This window comes from Leptonychotes weddellii, chromosome 3, assembly GCF_054177405.1.
Source record: "Leptonychotes weddellii isolate Sample4059 chromosome 3, ASM5417740v2, whole genome shotgun sequence".
Lineage (NCBI taxonomy): Eukaryota > Metazoa > Chordata > Mammalia > Carnivora > Phocidae > Leptonychotes > Leptonychotes weddellii.
In genome coordinates this window covers 56685208-56709340 of record NC_138371.1, presented here as the reverse complement: position 1 = coordinate 56709340, position 24133 = coordinate 56685208, and the positions used below count along the sequence as shown (strand labels likewise).

The 24133-nt window shown below is 35.7% G+C and overlaps 1 protein-coding gene across 9 annotated transcripts in view; it reads left to right on the top strand.

Annotated features, from left to right (window-relative positions):
- The window catches only part of UBR3 (ubiquitin protein ligase E3 component n-recognin 3), a 230448-nt gene that overhangs the window by 54967 nt on the left and 151348 nt on the right, over positions 1-24133 (top strand). For all 9 annotated transcript variants that reach the window (XM_081814231.1, XM_081814223.1, XM_081814224.1 and 6 more), the window contains exons 7-11: positions 4597-4727; positions 6057-6285; positions 13101-13280; positions 13844-13977; positions 20447-20533. In XM_081814231.1, the coding sequence (XP_081670357.1) occupies positions 4597-4727; positions 6057-6285; positions 13101-13280; positions 13844-13977; positions 20447-20533 (761 nt within the window). The remainder of the gene's footprint in view (positions 1-4596; positions 4728-6056; positions 6286-13100; positions 13281-13843; positions 13978-20446; positions 20534-24133) is intronic.

The following is a 24133-nucleotide window of genomic DNA, read 5'->3' as shown; positions in this document are numbered from 1 at the left end:
GATAAATACATGTTTGCTGGGCCCCTAGAAACAATAGGACACAAGTCTTGCTAGGTTCCGCCCTGTCTACCATACTTAGTTTATATCATAAAGTAGTTATCTATGGTGATAGCTCTCTTCCTGAAGCAGGTCCTCTATCTAAATTCTTTTTAGGTTTTTGAGGGGGAAGGTAAAGAGCTTTTCCTAAATCTGATGGATTTTGATTGCTTTTGTTTAAGTATAGTTGACACACAGTGTTACATTAGTTTCAAGTACACAACTTAGTGATTTGACAAGTTTGTACATTATGCTATGTTCACCACAAATGTGGCTACCATCTGTCCTGTTACATCACTATTACAGTATCATTGACTGTATTCCTTATGGTCTGCTTTTTATTCCTGCGACTAACTCATTCCATAACCGGAGGCCGGTATCTCCCTCTCTCCTTCACCCATTTTGCTCATCTGCCCACCTGTTCTGTTCTGTCAACCATCAGTTCTGTGTATTGATAGGTCTGATTCTGCTTTTTGTTTGTGTATGTATATGTGTATGTGTGTGTTTGTATATATATGTATATTATATATATATGTAAGATTTCACTTATGAGTGGAATCATAGTATTTGTCTTTCTCAGTCTGACTTATTTCACTTAGCATAATATCCTCTAGGTCCATCATGTTGTCTCATGACAACTTCATCCTTTTTTATGGCTGCCTCATGTTGCATTCTGTACATATACCACATTTTCCTTATCCATTTGTCTATTGATGGACACTTCCATATCTTGGCCTAAATAATGCTGCAGTAAACATAGGGGTGCATATATCTTTTTGAATTAGTGTTTTGGTTTTCTTTGGGTAAATACCCAGTAGTGGAATTATTGGATCACATGGTATTTCTGTGTTTAATTTTTTGAGGAACCTCCTAATCTTCATGCCAAAGGAGCCCATCTTGGGGTGGTCTGCCCTTGGCCCTACACTAGCAAAGGGCATGAAATTTGCTCTGTGGTCCAGGATGCACACGTGCACACATGTTCCCCTTCTTCCTTGCCTAGCAGAGAACCTGTGGTGCCTGAAGGAAATTAGAAACCCATATGGTGACCTGGCCTTTGACTTATCAGAGTTGTCTATGTATTTACCTGAGTCCTTGACATGCATCTGAGTTGAAGTGACTGTTAGGTACATACTTGAGTTTCAGCTTTAGGGATGCCTCGAAAAAAAATACCTGTTATGGTGTAAGAGGTCATTGTTTTCCTTCAGTCTGGTCAAACTTTGGTTGAAGATACTTTTTATGGAGACTTAAAGTTGAAGCTTATTTTATACCTGATTCTTTTCATATTTGAGATTGGATTGATTCTCTTCTCTTCCTTCCTCCACTGGTGAGAAATGGTACAGAGATTTAAGACTTGATCAGTTATCATTTTTGCTTTAAGTATGTACATGGAAGAAGAGGCTTTTTGAATTAGTAGAACCCCTGTTTTCACAAAGTGATAGTTGCTTTTGAGATATTGAAAGCCCAGGGATTGGTTTAGTTTTTGTAAGAATTTGGTTCAGTGGTTTGAAAGTGAGCTGAAAATAAAATAGATAATGATAGGCAAGAGGTTGAGGCACTGTGCTACATTCACTGTCTATTCTCAAAACCTAAATTTTAAGGATGAAGAAAGTGAGGCCTAGAGGGCTTCAGCTAACATGATTATTGAGCTCCTGAGTTATGGAGCCTGGACTCTGCTGTCTAATGAAAATCTTTACGTTACTCATGTATTTGTACCACATACTGATTGCTCAGAAATCTCTTTTTACAGTTTGGCTTAAGGTAGTTTAGGTATTGTAAAAATCATGACAATTTAATCCAGATTTTAAAGGTAAATATGTAGTTATACATAACTAATGGAAGCATTTCTAACCACATTTCCATAACATAACACAACACACAAAGCACATCACACATGTTTTAAATATCTTGGGGAAACTGACATCACCTATTTTAAGAACGATAACAGTGAAGATATTGTGGGGTTTTTTTCTTTGCTTTTTTGTCTGAAGATGAAAAAATGGAATCGTATATAATTGCAGTTATTTTCATTTTAGTAGAAGCCATAGCTTTTCTGGTTCATTTGGATTGTTTTATTTATTTAAAAAAAAGTGAATGTATCTTTTTCAATGTATGACATAATAATTATGGTAGCTTCAGGCTTTCATTTGGCAAATGCAGACTTGCAGAGTCATAACTGAATTCTAAGATTAATACTACAAGTTTTTTTAGCTTTGTAAATATTTTTAGAAACCCTTTTCTGTAAGAATTTTTTTTTTTTGGTAGTCTAAAATTTTCAATCATATTAGTGCTAAATAAATTGCAAGAATTAAATTGACATCAGCAGTATGCTCTGAGTTATATGCAAAATTAGAATATAATTTTGTCACCTGATTCACTTGGGCCCTAATTTTATTACTTTTTGGCTTTGAATCTGTCAGTGTGTGCCTTTGAATATATTTTACTTAATTTTTTGCAAGACCGATTTATTTCTGTTTTTAAAATCATTGTCATATCATGGGAATGATCTAGTTCAGGAGGAAGAGATTTCTGTTTTGCAAGTAGAAAATTCTGAGATTTATTTATTTTTAAAGGTTTTATTTATTTGACAGAGAGAGAGAGAGACAGTGAGAGAGGGAACACAAGCAGGGGGAGTGGGAGAGGGAGAAGCAGGCTTCCCGCTGAGCATGGTGCCCAATGTGGGGCTCGATCCCAGGACCCTGGGATCATGACCTGAGCCGAAGGCAGACGCTTAATGCCTGAGCCACCCAGGCGCCCCGAAAATTCTGAGATTTAGAAAATAAAGAATAAGTAGTTTCCACTAAGGAGATGTATAGTATAATTGTATTTATATTTTTATTGCTGTTACTTTAGCTTATACTAAAGGCACACTGAAAGGGAGTTAGGGAATTGGGACATAACTTTTGCTTCTCTGTAGTTAAAATTGTAATGTCTCCAGAATAATGAAATTATTATTCTGAAAATAATGGGTTATTAATTATTAACAGAAAAATTGGGTTAAAGTTATGTCTAATAAGTACTGATTCAAGCCTGTTAAAATCAGAATGTCTTATAGAAGGATCAAGAGAGAGATGGCATGCTTATTGATGGCCTGCTTATTGTTACATTTTTTAAAAAAGATTTTATTTATTTCTAGAGAGAGAGAGAGAGAGTGCGGGAGTGTGAGCAGGGGAAGGAGCAGAGGGAGAAGGATTAACAGACTCTGTGCTGAGGGCAGAGCCCAATGTAGGGCTAAATCTCAGGACCCTGACATCATGACCTGAGTGGAAATCAAGAGTGGGATGCTTAACTGACTGAGCCACCCAGGTGGCTATTGTTACATTTGTTACATTTTTAGACCCATGACCTGAGGAGATGTGGTGTGACCACATTACTCAATAATAGAACTGTGAGACTGAGGTAGTGTTAGTTGAAAAAATGCTTCAAGGTTACTCTGCAAGACAACTCCAACTGTAATGTAGTTAGGGCTATATATGAGTATTTTGGTGTATGTGATATTATTTTTTAAAATCCCTCATCTAACTCTAGTCCTTGTGTAAGCATCATCACTGAACCAATCCATTCACAGCTAACACTTGCTGTATCCTCTTAAATGTCCTTATACAGACCTGATGATCCAGAGCAGTAGCCCAAGCCCAAGATCATTTGCTCCAACAAAGACCAGTTGTCAGAATTTTGTAGTTCTTTTTTAGGAAAGATACTAGAGAAGGTGAGAGAAAGAAATAGCTGAAGTATTAAAAATTCTCAGTTCATTATATACCTGTTGAGACCTTTCTCTTGACTAAGGATGCAGAGATTAGTAGGAGACAAAGTAGCCCTTAAAGATAGCTTAGAAATTAGCCATTTAGTAATTTTATCCCTTTTTGAATACTTTTATTTAAAAGGGGCATCCATTTTCGGTTTCCCCTATGCATGAAGAAGGGCATCTTGAGTCCAGTGCAAGTAAGCATGTATAACATTCTTTATAATTTTCCTGGTATATTCTTACCAGATAAAAAGTAAATGCTTCTGTATATACTAGTGTAAGCAGTTCATTAGTAATTATTTTCTGCAGCAAAATTAGTATTTCATTTTTGAAGAACAATTTTAAAGAAATAAATTATTGAATACTATAACAATTACCCCCCTTTTCTCTAAAAACTAAAAATTAAAAGATTCAGTAACTTTGGGATTTATGGCTTTAATATTTTGTTTTTAGCTTAAAATTACTATTACTATTAATATTAGTATTAAGTACCATGAATATTGTTCTTGTAAGATAATCTGAATCTTAGTAGAAATTTTAGATAAATGGCTTATGTTAAGGGCAAGTAATTACTTATTTTTTTAGTACCTGCTTCCTTTTAAAATATAAGGATTAAGTATTTTATTATTTATATACCATGGAGATTGTAGAAACCTGGGTTGATGATGTCAGTATTATTATTGAATTATTGAAAGGGTATCCTTAATTTGTAGATACACTCAAGTGTTTGAGGTTAATGGCTTATTAATTATAGTAAGGTTTAAATGAGATGAGCAACTTAAATCATTAGGTGATAAGTTTTCTTTTTTTTTATGTAGATCAATCTATAATGGATGTTTTGAAACATAAAAGTTTTCTAGAAGAACTATTGTTTTGGACTATAAAGTATGAATTCCCTCAGAAGATGGTAACTTTCTTACTCAACATGCTTCCAGATCAAGAGTATAAGGTATCAGTGTTTTTTCCCTTCCTTTCTGAACTTTGCTCCCCTTTCTTTGCCATTTCATTATGAAAATTTTTTGGTTTGTTTTTAAGCTGTGGCTTATTTTATTGTAGCTTTGAGGACTGAGATAACACTAATAAAAAGCATTAGCTTCCTTTGCTGTCAAAACAGGGTTTGCACAAAAAGCACAGGATCATAGCAGTATTCTTAAGGGTAGTCTGTCTGCATAAAACTTGGTCCAAAGAGAATGCTCGGGGACAAACAAAAACATAATTACACAAGTGAATATGTAGTCAATTAAATTGTGGTAGGTTCTCCAAAGGAGAGGTACAAGGTGCTATGAGAAAGTTTAAGGGGGCAACTAAATTTGGATTGTGGGGCTAGAGGGGCATCTGTCTGGCTCAGTTGGTAGAGCATGCTACTCTGGATCTCGGGGTCATGAGTTCAAGACCCATGTTAGGTGTAGAGATTACTTAAAAAAAAAAATGGATTGTGGGGTTAGGTTTGAGAAAATCATAGGGTGCTGGCCATAACCATTAAAGACAGAACAGTTTTGACCTATATACACATGTAGGTAGGTGAAGGCTCTAGTCCCAGAGGGTCTGGACCCTCACCTATGACCACCATGTGGTTATGGCAAAGTCACACAGCCTAGTGTATGAAAAGAAAATAAATTTTGCTGTCGTTCTTCTTCCTTTTTTTTTTTTTTTTTTTTTGGCTGTAGTTCTTCTTATGGTTTAGGTAACAAAGCCTCTTTAAGAGTTACACTTTAATGAATAATGCCATTGTTTTGTGTCTTTATACCCGTTTAAGAAAACAAGAAGAAATGTATATGTTACATAGAAAGAGTATTTATTTAGTCAGATAGTGGTCAGCTTTCCAGTCAAATAGAAGACATTTCTTTTGGAGTAATCACATTGACTTTCTTGATTTTAGTTATATTAAATCCTCTGGTATGGTTTTTAGTTGAGACTTCTGATTTTGTTGTTAAAGTAGATAGCACAGAACAAAGATACCTACTTTGACATTAGTTAATTGATATATTTGTAAGCAAAGTGTATTTGTATTTTTAAATCATGGTATTTATAATTGTTCTAAAACTTTAATAATTTAAAGTGCCTACTAAAATTTTTGTAACCACCCAAGTATTTTGCTAATGTTCCAAACAAAAGAATGTGACTACCATCATAATTGAAATTACTTTTAAAATTACTGTGGATGTCATCATAAGCTAATAATAGCTTTCAAATGTTGATACTAGGTATTGGAAAATGTGTTATAAAACTCGAAGTTAAACTAATACGTTTTTTTCTTCCTATTTAAAAAAATTTACAGGTTGCTTTTACAAAAACTTTTGTTCAGCATTATGCTTTCATTATGAAAACACTGAAGAAAAGTCATGAATCAGACACAATGTCTAACAGAATTGTGCATATTAGTGTTCAGTTGTTCAGCAATGAAGAGCTAGCCAGACAGGTAACAGAAGAATGTCAGCTGCTGGATATTATGGTCACTGTGCTATTATACATGATGGAAAGTTGCCTTATTAAAAGTGAGCTACAAGGTAAACTCAGAATTATTTCACTAGTTTTATTATTGGTATACTTTGTGTAACTAGTCTTAAAAACCTCCTTTTATGCTTAAGATAACTTTAAAAATATTATAAAATAATACATCTTTGTTAAAGAATTTTTTGAAAATTTTCATCAAAATTTAAAGACAAACTTTATTATTTTTAAGACAAACTTTAAAATTACCTTTAGCTTTGTTATTCACAAATAACTATTGTTAACATTTTTGGATATTTTTCTGTCTTTTTGTGTGGTAAGAGTATATTTACAGATTCAAATAATACTTTAAAAATATACTACAACTTTAAAAATATGTTACTATATTGTACATGTTGAAAACATGTTTTTAAATGATTGCAGGTATTATATGGATTTACCATAATTTAACCATTTCTTTATTAGACATATTCCTATTTTTTATTATAAATTTGTTTTTATCTGCCTTAGACATTTTTATATGCCTATAGTTTTAGACTTTAAAAGTTGAAATAAATCTTGCCTTTTTTTGTTTTCCCTTAGTGAGGTCTTTAGTTTTTTCTTTGGTGCCTACTATATGATTGATACTCCTCAAACTACCATAATACTTCTAGGACCTCCTCCCATTCTCATTTCACTGTGGTCTTTCATCTTAACTTTACCTCTCTGTAACAATTTGTATTATTTGAGTATTTGCTATGTATGAGGCACTGTATTAATACCATTCGTATGTTGTCTCGGTTAAGCTTCTGAACAGTTCTCTGAGATTGGTATTATTATTATCCTTATTATTCTCACTTTAAAGATGAATAAGTTGAGGCTTAGAGAAGTTAAGGCATTTACCATAGGTAATACAGCTAGTAAATGACAGAGCCAAGGTCTTCTTATCTCCTGATGTCAGAATCTGCCCTTACCCATGACACAAAGCAGGTCAACATCGATTGTATTGTATCTTCACTTGTTGGCACGTGGAGCTAAACTTTAATAACAAACAATATGTGAGATTAAATCTTAGGACCTTTCCATTGTCTTTGGAGGAGAGATCTTGTAGTTGAGACTTGCTTTGTTCCCCTTTTACCTCCTTTTGCATATCAACTACTGTTTTCTCTGTTCTCATGTGATCTATTCTCATGTGATACCATAACCTGAAAATTGGTGTATGCTCAGTGCAGGATGCAATGCCTTATATATGCTAATAATAGCTAGCAAATATGATAGCTACCATCTTTTGAGCACTCACTATGTGCTATGCTCTTTTCTCAATACTTTGTATTATGTTATTTAACCATCTGTGAAGTAGATACTGTTTTTTCCATTTTATAGGTGAGGGAACTGTGGCTTAGGGAGTTGAAGTCAATGATCTATGGTTTTATAGCTGTAAATAGTAAGGCTGGGTGTCTGCTCACTATGTGACTCTGTCTTCCTATTGTAGGTATAGTGGGAGCATAATACATTATTTACATTAAGCAATATATCTCTTCACTTTTTTAAAGGAAAATTTAAAAGCTGCTTTGCATTATAGCTCTTCTGTCTTCACGTAAGATGACCCTTTTTTTCCGAAGATTCAGCTACATATATTACATGTATTGCTTGTCCTTTTTTGAAATAGTATCTATCATCATTCAGTTGTATCAATGATATTCTTATATATAGAATTATATATTTAGAGAAGGACTTTTCACAAAAAGAGTATTTTTAATTTATAAACTAGAAAACTTTAATTTTTAAAAATTGTTTTAAATTTTTAAAGATTTATTTGAGAGAGAGAGAGAGGTGGGGCGGGATGGAGGGAGAGGAAGAGAGAGAGAGAGAGTCTTAAGCGGACTCCATGCTGAGTGTGGAGCCCAGTGCCAGGCTCTGTCTCATGACCCTGAGATCATGACCTGAGCTGAAATCAAGAGTTAGATGCTTAACTGACTGTACCACCCAGGTGCCCCTAAACTAGAAAACTTTTTTTTTTTCTCAAAGATTTTACTTATTTATTTTGACAGAGAGAGAGAGACAGTGAGAGAGGGAACACAAGCAGGGGGAGTGGGAGAGGGAGAAGCGGACTCCCAGCTGAGCAGGAAACCTGTTGCAGGGCTCGATCCCAAGACACCGGGATCATGACCTGAGCCGAAGGCAGACGCTCCGTGATTGAGCCATCCAGGCGCCCCTAGAAAACTTTTAAAATTTAGAAGTATCTGCTCTTTTGGAAAGAATTTGGAGTCTATTTTCTTGACTAAATGGTTTAGCTGTGCTTATTAGTTATATATAGTTTGCACTTGATCTTCAAGGAAGAATGTTTGAGATGTGTTGAAATCTCATATTTTTTCTGTAGCTAGATTTCCTGAAAGAGTTTATATTTGTTTCCTTGCTTTTTAGTCACTTAGTAACTGACCTCAGTGTAGTGTCCACTGCCATCATTCTGTTGCTCTCTCTGACATTGTTTGTGACTCTAGTGGTCACATGTTCTGCTTTTCCCAGAATGGCTCCAAGTAATCCTATTGTTCTGACATAGTTATTTATACAATCTCCTTTACTCTCAAAACTCCCATTTTATACAATAAATTATATGCTCACCCTTTTAATGACACACAGGATGGGGAAACCTGTGGCCACTCTTTGGACCTTATCTTTCCTGATTTTCAGTAGCATTTCACACTGCGGATTGTCTGTTCTTTCTGTGACCCAAAACTCTTTTCTGCTTGTTCTGTTGATGTTGGTGTTTTTTGTCACTTTGTCCCGGTATCTTTGCTCTTCTCACTTTTCCCATATTTTCTGAAATCATACTGCAAAGTCTTATTTTGCTTTCTGTATATACTTCCCTTCTAATGCAGTTAGTCTGTTCTGGAGATTCTGACACAAATTGAATTTTCCGGAAGCTAAATAGCTGTTAGTAGCGTTGCTAACTAAGATCCTTAAATATAAATGTATTTTTTCCAGCAGTAAATTAATTATTTCTAAGCCAAGGTCTAAAATGATCTTTAGCTCCCATGGTGTTTTATTCCTCTTTTAAAAGTAGCATAATGTTTCATGATACATTTATTGGTTTTCTAAAAGTACCATAAGCTTTCCTGTTTTTACATCAAGAGTATTAGAATGGGCTTTAAATATATTGAGCTACCTGTAACTAGCTACAGATATTACAACAGGATCTCTGTTGTAATAAACACATACTTTGTTTTTATTTTTTAATAAATCTATCTAGCTTTTGCAGAAATTTTCATTAACAGTATTTGAAGATTTTGTCTATACTATTAGTAAATACAGAAGCTGATACAATGAGAATTCACATGGCCACAGCAATAGCTAAAGATTAAAAGGGAAAAGCCTCTAGTAGTAAGCGATCCCTACCTTACACTTTTACTTTGTTATATTTGCTTCTGCACCATATTACTTTGTGATTCCAAACAACTCATAACTACTCATATCCCTGAAATTTTACAATTTGTCATATGAAACAGTCTATATAAAAATGGAAACTTAAAACCATATGTTGCAGGGGTGCCTGGGTGGCTCAGTCGGTTAAGCATCTGACTCTTGATTTTGGCTCAGGTCATGATCTCAGGGTTGTGGGATCGAGCCCCATGTCGGGCTCTGCACTGGGCATGGAACCTGCTTAAGATTTCCTCTCTCTCTCCCTCTGCCCCTCTCTCCCGCACTCACTCTTTATCTCTCTCTCACAAAAAAGCCAAAAAAACCCCCCAAAACCCCAAAAACTGTATGTTGCTTAACCATAAGAATATCTGTAGATGGTAATAATCCCAGATTGATCTGTCCTGCATATCACACTGTTTACTGAGCTATATTCTTTGGATGTCTCCAAGTACCTCAAACACACAATGTCCACACCAAAAATTCCTTCTTCTTTCTCTATCAAGCCTGCTTCTTTTCTGTTATTGTGTGTGTGTGTGTATGTATGTATGCGTATGTGAGTACACAAGTGTTTGGGTACCATCCTCCAACCACCTATACAGTTGCTCAACTTAACAACCTAGGAGTCATTTTTTACTTCTTCGTGCTCCTTGTAGATGCAATGAACATCACCAAGTCTGTCATTTAAACCTTCTGAACATCTTAAAATAGCTGTTTCTCTTCATCTTTACATCTTCACGCCACCACCATAGTTCAAGCCATTGCCGTCTCTAGGCGTCATACCACTAGCCATCACCACCCTCCTTTAGTCACTGTCCACACTGCGTCTCTGATCATGTCCCTGTCTCTCAGCCCTGCCCCCCAGTGGCTTGCCATCCTCTTCACATGAACTCCAAACTCCTGAAGCTGATTTTTAAGGCCTTCTGGTTTCATTTGTGCCACCCATCCTCTGCATTCTTTGTCCCAGCGATTCCATTCTTTTTTTATATTGCTTCCTCTACCTAGAACACAGTTTCTTCTCACATCCCTAGTTTATTTGGCTGATCCTAATTCCTCCTTCATTCCGTAGATCTTAGTTTAGACATCACTTCCTCAGGAGAGTCTTTTCCTCAATTGTAGACTAGCTGTATTTGTTCTTATAACTTCTTATACTTTGCCTGTGATAGCTGTATCACACTGTCTTCTTAAATTAATCTCAGTGGATAGACTGTGTAAGTTTTGATTTATTTACCACTTTATTCTCAGAACTTAATAGAATACCTGGCCCTCAGTAAGTGCTCAATAAATATTTGTTGATGAGTGAATCTCAGTTGGGGAAAAATAGAAGTCCTAGTCACTTTATTTCACCAAAGGTTCCAAGGTGTTTTTCATAAGAACAGTAGTATTTAAAGCAGAGCCAGGAAAATAGTCATTTTGATTAATTGTATTCTGCTTATTTATATTCTGGTTTCAGTTGAATAGAACAGTGATTTTCACTGTTTAAAAAATTTTAAATTCCAGGATCACTGAGCACTGTCCCATTAATATCAACTGCTCACCAGCTCATGGTGGCAGTAGTTGTCAGTCAGAGAGGGTTTTCTCATCTCAGGTGTGGGTGGTTTGTAAAAGCCCCACTTCTTCTTTCAGTTACACCCTCCCTTATCCTATTGAGAGGCACTAAAAGAGAGCATACTTAACTTTGTGGGTCCTGTTCTTATATATTATTAAATTTAAGAGTTGGATAAAGTAATTTCATGGACTGAAACCTAAATTTAATGTATGGAAAATAAGAAGTGCAGTAGAAGCCTCTTCACTGATGAGTTTATTTTTTTAAATTTTTAAAAAAGATTTTGCTTGAGAGTGAGCTCGTGCGCTCAAGAGAGAGACAGAGCACACGCGCGCGTGAGTGCATGTGCACAAGTGGGGGGAGGGGCAGAGGGAGAGGGAGAAGCAGACTCCTCGCTGAGCGGGGGCTCAATCCCAGAGCAAGACCCTGAGATCAGGGCCTGAGCAGAAGGCAGACGCTTAACCAACTGAGCCACCCAGGCGCCCCCATTGATGAGTTTAACAAGTAGATGGTTAGTTGAAAAAGTTGGTTAAAGTGAGGAATCATAAAAAAAAGATACATGTATTAAACAGTGCATTTTAACTTAAAATACAGAGATGCTTGTTCATTCTCTAATCTGTTAATTTTGGGCAAAGCATTTTTAAGTTATGGTTTCCTTGACTGGAGTTCTCCCTCATCACTTCTGCAAAGCATCATCTGTGATTTCCAGTTTCAGTTTCTTTAGATTTAGAACATAAAAATCTTTTTTTTTTTTTTAAAGATTTTATTTATTTATTTGAGAGAGAGAGAATGAGAGAGAGCACATGAGAGGGGGGAGGGTCAAAGGGAGAGGCAGACTCCCCACCGAGCAGGGAGCCCAATGCGGGACTCGATCCCGGGACTCCAGGATCATGACCTGAGCCGAAGGCAGTCGCTTAACCAACTGAGCCACCCAGGCGCCCGAACATAAAAATCTTTATGAAGCAATCTGAGTGTAAAATTCTAGGTTTTTATGATTTTTCTCTAAGATTTTTTAACGTTTTCTTAAGCACTTTTATTGTCTCTCAAAAGCTTGTGATCCAGTTTTTGTAATACCTGTCTTCATTTATTCATATTTTATCAGTTTATGTACTTTAAATTTTATAATAAAAAGAACAGTTAGCGTGCACAGAAACAAAAACAGACTCTGGATAAGTATATATCTTGGCTTCTGTACTAGGGAATAGGTTACTAGCTTTGAGCATTCTGTATATTATGGGTATTAGTATGTTTTACAGTAGGAATGGGGGGCTCATTTGTCCAGTGAATTAGTTAATTTGGAATAGGTTAAGAGAGCTAATGCATATAGGCTCTAACTTCTAATAGTAAAGATTTGTACATATCTAATCTTTCCCTACCCACAATAATTAAACTTTGAGGATTTTTTTTAAAGGCTTAAGAAGTTTATTTATATGTGTATCTTTCATTTTTGGAATACTGTATTTGCTAAAAAGTTATATTTACATATTCTCTGAGTAGAAGAAAGCAATTATGTATCGCTTATATCATACAGATTTGTTGATAAGATGTAATGAGATTAATCTAGGAATAAAAATATTTTATTGATTGGAACTGAAGATACTGCATTATGTTGTTAAAATCAAGAAAATAATAAGGTTTTATGAACATATAGCTAGTTCAATAACATATAATATGTTAGACATGTGGTAATAATTATTATAATGATGTGCTTAGTGTTGTGTTAGTGCTTCATTTAATTCCCTTAAGATACGTGTCTTTTCCCCATTTTGTAGATGGGGAAATTGATTCAGAGTCTAAGTAACACACCATATGTCTGCCTGGAGTTTGAATTTAGAGATCCCTGATTCTAATGTATATAATGTGTATCATTGGTAAAGGTTTTTTTTTTTTTTAACTTATTTATTACTGGACTGTGTGTGTCTGTTTTAGATGAAGAAAATAGTTTACATGTGGTAGTGAACTGTGGAGAAGCATTACTGAAGAATAACACTTACTGGCCTCTTGTCAGTGATTTTATTAATATCCTTTCTCATCAAAGTGTGGCTAAGAGATTTTTGGAGGACCACGGTTTGTTAGTTACGTGGATGAACTTTGTATCTTTCTTTCAAGGTATGAATTTTACTTTTTTTGTTAATTTTTTTAGTTTACAAAATGCCTAATGCAGAGCCATCAAATATACTAATTAAGAGATAATAGCACATCGTTCAGGTTACATGTGAAATGTCTCATTTTAATTAACATTTGTAAGTACTTTAATCAAGTGTTCATGAAAATGTCAGAGTTACGAAAAATACCAAATTATTAAAAAGGAAACAGGAGTGTAAATCCTGGACTTTAAATCATTAATCTATTCTTCAAGAAAGATTTATAACACTTTCATAAAATTTCAACAAGCATCAGTTAAAATAGTTTTGACTTTCTTATTTAACATATTCAATTATGTTATATAAGAGACAATTCACAAAGTGTTTCTAAGAAAACCTAGTTTGTAAAAACTTCTAAAAGGACCAGATTATTTTACTTTAAATAATTTATTTATTTCTCTACATATTGTGTCACTTATGCCATTTGTGTGCACTGAGTGTTTGGTACTAGGAAGTATTTTACTTGATTTTTAATATGAATACTTGCTTCCATTTGGCAAGGTTTATATCTGCTTTAATTTTTGCAAGGTATGAACTTAAACAAGCGAGAACTAAATGAGCATGTGGAATTTGAGTCTCAGACCTACTATGCTGCCTTTGCTGCTGAACTTGAGGCCTGTGCACAGCCAATGTGGGGGCTCTTATCCCACTGTAAAGTTAGGGTATGTTGAAAATGTTTTTGTTAATTTCTGTCTTTACCTTTAAAAGAGTGATTTAAGAAAAAGATTTGTGAGAACATTGATTTGTTTACTCATATATATTAATGGGCAGTGTTTAATTATGAATTCAGCTCTGTGAAAGCTGACCTGAGACATTATTATTCTTCGGCAAGTTGGAGTTCATTATATTATCAGATCCTTGCAGCCTTCCCTTACTGTGAATAGTCTTTGGAGCTTTAGAAGTCTCCACATTTATGTTTATTGCTTCATTTTATCCATTATCAATTAATTACCTGATGCTTCTTGTCTTTTAAGGAATGAGAATAGTTCTTAATAAAGTTTACATTTTTAAGATTCCAAGCACAAAATTAGTATACATTTCATATAACTTCCAGTTGTCTGCAAAAGGAATCTTAAGAGTAGCATGGCAGCAACATAAATTCTTATAATTGGGTAAGAAAATGATCACTTGTAATTGCATGGACTTGTGTCTTTGTATATATATATTTTACTTTTGCGTTTTAAAGTTTTGGTTTGATGGGTCTCCAGAGTCCTTGGATGATCCAGAAAAATGGGATTTCCTGACCCTACTAAACTAAGAACTTGACTGAGATTTTGCTATATGGATCCCATGAAGACCACTGCCAGCCTGTATCAATAAGAATGCTGGACAAGATTTTATAGTGGAGATATTTTAAAGCCTTGGATTCTGAGCCTGGCTCTGCCTTTTTCTACTTACATTGCTTGGTCAATTCATTTAAAACTATTTGATCGTCTCCTTCTTTCTCCTTATTTTTTAGGGAAAAAAAATTGGAAACAGGACACTAAAGCCTGCCCTTCTTCACAGGGTTATTATGAGGTCCTCCTCCATATGTTCTTTATTTTATTTTATTTTAAATTTTATTTTATTATGTTATGTTAATCACCATACATTACATCATTAGTTTTTGATGTAGTGTTCCGTGATTCATTGTTTGCGTATAACACCCAGTGCTCCATTCAGTACGTGCTCTCTTTAATAGCCATCACCAGGCTAACCCATCTCTCCACCCCCTTCCCTTCTAGAACCCTCAGTTTGTGTCTCAGAGTCCATAGTCTCTCATGGTTCGTCTCCCCCTCTGATATACCCCCCCTTCATTTTTCCCTTCCTGCTATTTTCTTCTTCTTCTTTTTTTTTTTAACATATAATGTATTATTTGTTTCAGAGGTACAGGTCTGTGATTCAGCAGTCTTACACAATTCACAGCGCTCACCATGTTCTTTAAATATATAAGTTCCTTTAAGCAGATTTATATTTTCTCTCATGACTTCAGCTGTTCTCCAAATGCATGTGACTTACAACTTTGTTAGTCTAGCCTGGTTCAGATTTCCAACAGCTCTGGTTATTCATGTAGGTTTCCTTATAGGTACATGAATTTTCTCAAGCCCCTAACTAGCTTATTAAATTCATCTGCCCGTACTATGTCCTTTATGTCATTTAATGGTGTCTGAAAATACACAGTTATCTAATTAGAGAAACTTTCTCTCCTTGCTGTGCCAGTTGTGTTCAACCTGTAATCAGATACCATGAAATTTCTCTTCTGTTCCAGAAATTCTCCCTACCATTTCTTTCCTGTGTTTTAATTTATTTCTTTATCTTTAAAATCTGGATTGTTAAGATAATTTAACTGGTTTTCCTGCCTCTAAATTCTTCCTCTCTAATCTGTCCTAATACTGAAATTACTTTTCTAAGCTTTGTGCATATCTCTCCTTTGCTTAAAAAATCGTTAAAATTCTCATCTGTCTACAGGGCAACATCTGTGTTTCCTATAGAGACATTTAAGATCCTCCATCATTTGCCCTTAATTTGTCTCTCATAATTCATCTTCCATCTATACCCCTCTGTCTATCTCCATGTCTTCACTGGATTGAATACCATTCTTCAACATGTGGTGTCCTCTCTTGATTCCTGTGCTTTTGTTCAAATAGTCCCTTTTTTGGCTTATGGTCTCTCATTCTTTGTTTATTCTTACATGAGAATCATCTTGGAAGCTTTAAGAATACATGTGCCGGGCGCCTGGGTGGCTCAGTTGGTTAAGCGACTGCCTTCGGCTCAGGTCATGATCCTGGAGTCCCTGGATCGAGTCCCGCATCGGGCTCCCTGCTCGGCAGGAAGTCTGCTTCTCCCTCTGACCCTCCCCCCTCTCATGTGCTCTCTCTCATTCTCTCTCTCTCAAATAAATAAATAAAAAAAAAATCTTAAAAAAAAAAAAAGAATACATGTGCCTAAGCCCCACTGTCAGAGATTTTGATTTATTTGATGTGCAGAAGGACCTTTGCAGTGATTCTAACCAGAGTGAAGAACCACTAGTGTTAGCTCTTCAAAAATGCTACTCAGCTGATATGTAATCTGCTCAGTTAAGTTCTTTCAGTCAGGTTTATGATTCTAGTTTCAGTGTTTCCATAGTACTTTGTTTAATTCCCGCTGTAGCATTTATAAAGAAAACTGTCATATAATATGAACTTCATTTGTTCATTCACTAAAAAAAAACTTGTTGAATGCTATTCTTATACCTGACACTATCTAGAAACTATCTAGATGCGTGGGTTTTGGGTGTTGAACCAAATAGACATGGTTCTTGTTCTCCTGGGGCAGTCTGATGGGGGAGATAGAGGTTAAGTAGGTAAACACAGATTCATTTTTTAAGTGCTCTATAGGAAAATAACCGGTTGCTGTGAGAGTAATGAGTGTGGGGACTGCTTTGTCTTGTGCTCAAAAGAGAAGTCAGGCCGAAGGTTATAAATTTTAGACCTTGGTAATGTAAATGATATTTGTCACCAGGGGGTGGGATGAGATCAAGTAGGGAGAGAAGTGGACCCTGAAGAAAGACCTAACATTGCGACATCAGAGATAAGGGTGCTGGAGAAAAACCAGAGGAACTCAGTATCCCATAAGCCAACAAAAGACAGCGATGCAGCAGGGAGGTTGATATGATGTTAATATGAAAAGATCAGTATTTTAGGAGGATTATTCTGACAGCTATTTAGGATGAATTTGGATTATGAAGTTGGGGTTATGTTTATCTCTGATAATGAGAACTCATTGTTTCTAGACAGTAGTTTAATTTTTAGCTTTGAATGCCAGGATTGCAGTGTGTTATGGTTCCCTTAACCTAAGAAGTGAAGAGAATCGAGAAAACAAGTTCGTATTGTCCTCATAGAATCTGAGAGTAGTTTCTCAGTTATGGGAGTATTAAGTTCCTAAGTAAGACATTATCTTACTTAGGACCCACATTCTGCCAGATGTTGTTCTTCACACTATATTCTTTGCATTATATTCTTATCTAGTCCTTATTGCATCTCTTATAAAGTAGATAGTATCATCTCTTTCTTTCAGAAGTTAAATAACTTGTCCAAGTTCACACAGCTATTAAGTAGAAGCTAAGTTTGAAAACAAATGCATTTGATTTCAGAACTTGTGCTCTTTCCCACTTTGCTGTAATTGTCTGTTAAAAGCAAGAATATCTAGAGCTTTTTAGCAGTACTGTTGTTGGGTTTTATTTTATTTTATTTTTTAAAGATTTTATTTATTTATTTGACAGAGACAGCGAGAGCAGGAACACAAGCAGGGGGAGTGGGAGAGGGAGAAGCAGGCTTCCCGCTGAGCCAGGAGCCCGATGCGGGACTCAATCCCAGGACCCTGGGATCATGACCTGAGCCGAAGGCAGTCGCTTAACCAACTGAGCCACCCAGGCGCCCTGTTGTTGGGTTTTAGAAATATAAGCTAGAAGAAAGACTATTAAAGTAAAAAATTAGCTGTTTCGTTGTTTCTGTTCTCTAATTATAAGATATAAAACTAAAGGATTAACAATAAAAAGAACTTCACCTGATAGCTTACTTTCTTTGTATGATTGCCCTAAATGCTGTTTGGTTCTTGAAAATGTTAGGGGCTAATTAAACAATACTAGATTGATAACAGATAGATTGGATAAAGGGATGGCACATTTCCAGAATCTTACTGATTTTTGCCTTCCTAACAGAACAAATAAGCTCTAGAATCTCCATCTAGTGGCAGCTTTAGGTTACTGCAGACTTGACGGAAGTAGTCTGGCCATGACCCTTTGGAGCACGTAACCGCTTGTCACACATAGTACCAGATGATGACACAGAGCATTTTACAAACATTATTTCATTTGCTTCCTTCACAGTACTAGGAGGTAGACAGTATTGTGTCCATTTATGTTCATTTTTACGTATGGATAAAGAGACTGACAAGGTTTTAAAACTAGTATCTCAACATGCACAGTGCATTTTTTTGGGTGGGTGTGTTAGTGGTGGGAGATGGCAGAGAGATGATCTGGACATGATTATTAAATATGCCGTATTTAGGAATGGAATTATTTGGTCACCTTTTTAAAGGCTCTTGATACATGCTTTGCAAATTTTTCTCCAGAAGGGTCATATCAGTTTATACTTATACCAAGAGGGTATTATGATACTCCTTTGCTCAAACTCTTGATAAAATGGGAGCACATTTGATTTTAAATGTTTCTTTATCTGTGACTTATCTGCCACTTTAGTTTGGTTATGACACATTATTTATGGTAACTTAAAAGTGCCATTAATTTTTTTTCAGTAAGAAATAAGGAACATAATGTATAAAATAATATTTTTATAAAATAAATTTCATATAGGATAGATTAAAATGGTGAAACTGTTGGCAAGGAAATTAGATAAGTGATATTTGGTCTGGATGGTAGTGGACGTAAGAGTGGACCTACATGATAATATTAAGGAAGAATTAACAGGACAGCAGACTGAGCAGGGTGAAGGAGAAGGCAGCAATGGGAGACTTTTAGCTTTCTTTAAAGGCACAGTAATTTATATATGTAGCTAAAGATTTTAACCTACTTGACTTTGATGCTACATTTTATTATACATTATAATTATACATTATTTTATTATACATTAGGGCCCCAAAATGCACTTTTATTATACATTAAGGCCCCGAAATGTCTTTAAAAATTTTTGTTTGATTGATTTCAAATTTATACAACCTAAAATTCTATATTTTAACCATTTTAAAGTATTCAGTTCAGTCTTGTAGTATATTCACAAAGCTGTGCAGCTGGTACCACAAATTCCCCAGTAATCACCCATCCCCTAAAGAAACCTTATACCTCCCAGTCCCAACCTCCTCTTATTCCCTGGAAACCACTGATCTCCCATCTGTCTCTATGAATTTGCCTAATCTAGACATTTCATATAAGTGGAATCATACAAGATATGGCCTTTTGTGTTTGTCTTCTTTCACTTAGCATAATGTTTTCATGGTTCAACTATGGGCGTGTATCATTTCTTTTCATAGCCGAATAGTAATCCATTACATAGATATACCACATTCTACCTGTCCATTCATGGGTCAGTGCCATTTTTTAGTTACTGTGGATAATGCTGCTGTGAGCATTTGTATGTAAGTTTTTGTGTGAACCTATGTTTTTAATTCTCTTGGGTATATGAGAGTAGAACTGTTTGGTCATATGGTAACTCTGTGTTTAACGTCAAAGTGGCTGTGCCATTTTGCATTTCCACCAGCAATGTATGAGAGTTCCAGTTTCTCCACATCCTTGCCAACACTTTTTATTTTGCATTTAAAAAATTAGAGCCTTCCTACAAGGTATGAAGTGATACCTTATTGTGGCTTTGATTTGCATTTTCCTAATGACTGGTAGTGTTGAACATCTGTTCGTGTGCTTATTAGCCATTTGTAGATCTTCTTTGGAGAAATGTCTATTCAGATCCTTTGCCCATTATTACTATTATTTTTTAAAGAGAGGCTATCATGATTTATTTTGCCATTTAACTTAGTAGTTGCCTATTTCAGTGGATCCATTTCTCCATAAAACATTATAACTTTCTTTCATAGTACCTTCGAGTGGTACGCACTTATCTTTTCTTCTTAGCAAGCTAAGATATTCACAGGCTGCGCATAGTACTTAAATGTTCTGTGCTCCTTTTTTTGTCTGTTTTTATTTTTTATTGTGGCAAATATGCATAATATAAAATTTCATTTTTAGGTGTGCAGTTCATTGACATTATGTACATTCTCAGTGTTGGGCAGCCATCACCACCATTCATCTCTAAGACATTTTCATCATCCCCAAAGAAACTGTACTCATTAAACAGTAAATGTTAAGGAACTTAAAATATTTTTGAAATCTCCTCGAATGGAATTTGATATGCATCACAAACTATTTCAGCTTTGATTCATTTTTAAGAATATATTATATAAAACATAGCATGCTGTGTTTTTTAATTTTCCTAATTGTCTCTGGTCATTACTGTTAATTTGTGAAAGGATTTCTTAAAATGGCAAATGTGGTTATTTTGATAATATATATATTTTACCGTTATTTTTATGTATTACATATAATTTGAAGTTGAAAATATACATATTTATATAGTGTAAAATTTGTGTAACTTATTATTTTAGGAAACTCAAGAATACACCCGAAACGTTGTTAGATATTGCCTTGAAGCTCTTCAAGACTGGTTTGATGCTATTAACTTCGTAGATGAGGTATGTATATTTTTGACATATATAGAGGCATTTAAAAAAAGTGTTAGATCTCATTTAACACTGAAAATAATGAATATCTTTTCATGGGATAAGGGAAGGAAGTCAGAATGAGGATAATACCATTAGGTTTAAAAAAGGAGAGGTGGAAGATCAGTTCTTCGACATTTAGGAGATTCTGAAGTGTACTAATCATACTTGCTTATATCCTAGAGAAGGGCGTAATTTCTTTTTCTGTTATGAAGTGTATATGTCTCCATATTTCTCAGGAGTAAAAATTAGTTTCATTTGGAGAGGTTAAAGTGACAGTGCAAATGTGAATAGGATCGGGGAGATTAATGGAAAGGGTGTTACATCTTCATTAATGGTCAGTGTTCTCCTGTGGGCTTGAACAAAGGTGATTGTTATTAATAATGAGCTAAGAAGAGTTGGCACAGAACATACTGTATATGAATTAAACAAGGGCTTGCTTGTAATTAGTCAGCCAAGTTTCCTATCAGAAGCCCCTTTTATTCCTCTTATAAAGTGGGTCATAATATGCCATATGTATAAGAAGGACCATGTTTCAGACAACTCCAACTCCCCCATCTGATTTCTGAATCCTGGGCAGATGGAACTCCTGCTGTCTTTTTGTGTGTATGTGTGTGGGTGGGGGGAATTTTTCTTTCTTTCTTTAAAAAAATTTTTTTTTGATACAGTCACAAACTTACTGAAAATTTGGAAGTGGAGTACAAAGAACTTTGTTTTCTCGAACCATTTGACTTGATGCCCATTACTCCCAAATACTTTAGTGTGTATTTCCTACAAACAAGGTATACAACCAGATACAACTATAAAAATTAGGAAGTTAACGTTAATATATTATTACTTAGAATTCCTTCATGTTTTATAAATTGTCCAGTGTTGTCCTTTATAGCAAAAGCATCCTGTTCTGAATCCAGTGTTGCATTTAGTCATCATGTCTCTAGTCTCCTTCTGGAACACTTTCTTATTTTGTAGAGTACAGCTAATTCAGTTATGTTGTAGAACACTCCTCAGTCTGGGTTTGTCCCATGATTAGATTCAGATTATGCCTCCATACTTTCAACCTGTTTTATTCTTCTTTGCCCCCTCTAGGATTAGTCACTCAGCTGGAGTTTCTCTCATTTCAGTTCTCATTGGTATTTGAAGCTTAGGAGGTATATTTGAAATAGTAACATCACTAAGACAATACTTTGAAGAAGGGGAAAACTCTATTACAGACAGGGTTATGTAGTATTTTAACATGAAATTAACGATTGAACTCAGGGGTGGAGTTAAGGACAGTTAGAATCATGTATGGTATATAGAGCATCTGAACTCAAGGAAATAGTAGATTAGGTTTTCACACAGAAATATTTTAGGAATTTATTGAATATTATAAAGAATTTAAATTTTTAATAGAAGAGAAAATAAGTATAGAACTTAAGGAATCACACAGTATGTTTTTTCTGGTATTTTCAGTTTTTCATTTCCCTTTTTTTTTTTTTTTAAAGATTTTATTTATTTACTTGACAGAGTGAGAGACAGCAAGAGAGAGAACACAAGCAGGGGGAAGGGCAGGCAGAGGGAGAAGCAGGCTCCCTGCGTCACAGGGAGCCTGATGTGGAGCTCAATCCCAGGACCCTGGGATCATGACCTGAACTGAAGGCAGACGCTTAACGACTGAGCCACCCAGGCGCCCCTTAAGTTTTTTGTTTCTTAAGGTGCTGTGACATAGTTGTTCCTCAAAACAACTCTGTGAAGTAGAGAAGGTATTATCCCCCTATTTTTTTTGTAGATGTAAAATGGAGATGCAAAGATATTAAATGACTTGCCTATAGTTACATACAAATTACTGGTAGTTCTGAGTCTAGAACCCACATCTCTTAATTCCTTGTCTGGTAGTATTTCTTTTTCTTTTTCTTAAAGATTTTATTTATTTGAGAGAGAGAGGGGGTAGGGAGGAGCAGAGAGAGAGGAATAAACAGACTCCCCACTGAGCGCAGAGCCCGATGTAGGGATCCTGAGATCACAACCTGAGCTGAAATAAAGAGTTGGACGCTCAACCAGATGAGCCACCCAGGTGCCCCTTGTCTGGTGGTATTTCGGTGGTGCAGGCTGTTTTCAGTGGAAAGAGCTGTAGAGTCAAGCAGACCCAAGTATAAATTGTGGCTCTTCCACAAGCCAACTAGCTATGTGATCTTAGACTTTTTTTTTTAAGATTTTATTTTTATTTATTTGAGAGAGAGGGGGGGGAGAGAGAGAGAGAGAGAAAGAGAGCAAGGGGCAGAGGGGCAGGGAGAGAGAGAATCCCAAGTAGACTCCCCGCCAAGTGTGGAGCTGAACATGGGGCCCAGTCCCATGACTCCGAGATCATGACCCCAGCTGAAATCAAGAGTTGGGCTTGCAGCCAACTAAGCCACCCACATACCCCTTAGACAGGTTTTTAAAAATTATTTTATTTTTAATTTTTTTTTTAGCATTGCTGAATCCATCCCCTCATCTGTTTATTGAAGATAGTAGTATTAGCCAATGAGAATTGACTACGAGGCACATGTTCCATTTGTGATAAATATTTCTTTTACCATCCTTGTGAGTGGATATCAGAAGTTATTGGGGTAATCTAGCACAGATTAAATAAATATCTTTTGAACTGAATTAAGCAAAATCAAACAGTCGTATTAGAAACAAAGGATAGAATAAATTTTCCAATAACGTAGGCCTTTTAAGAAACCTCAAATACATGAATATCATGTAGGGCAATGATTATGAGTATGTGGCAGGGTAGTTTTTTTTTTTTTTTTTTTTTAAAGATTTTATTTATTTGAGAGAGAGAGAATGAGAGAGAGCACATGAGAGCGGGGAGGGTCAGAGGGAGAAGCAGACTCCCTGCCAAGCAGGGAGCCCGATGCGGGACTCGATCCAGGGACTCCAGGATCATGACCTGAGCTGAAGGCAGTCGCTTAACCAACTGAGCCACCCAGGCGCCCACGTGGCAGGGTAGTTTGACTGGAGTTCTTTGATTAGAGGGAAGGTAGAACATGTGTTCATCCAGCAAATATTTATTGAATGTTTGCTACTTAAAAAACACTGGAGATAGGTGATGAAACAGTCCCTAATTTAAGGAAATGGGAGACAGGTAAATGGTTAATATGATTCCAGTGCTTCTGTAAAGTTGTGACCAGGTACTATGGGGGAGAATAGAGTGTAGTATCTGATTTAGCTTGAGGGATTTAGGAAATGTTTCCTAGTAGAAATGTCATTTGAACCAAGTCTTAAAGATATGCTAATTCATTGGGAGAAGAGATATGTAGTATTTGAGGCAGAGGGAACAGCATAAAGGCACAGAAGGTTGGTGGGTTAGGGATACTACTTGTGGTGCATGAGTTTATGTGACAGGAGATGAAGCTGGAGAGGTAAGCTGTCTTCTCAAGGGTTAGAAGATTATCAGGAGATTAGAACTATAGGGAGCCATGAAAAGATTGTGAATGGAGGAAGTACAAGATTTAATTAATGTTTTGGGAAGATCACCTCCTGGCAACATGTAGAGGTTTAAATAGAGAGACGTGTTACTAAAGGTTCTTTTGAATGCAAGGAAAAACC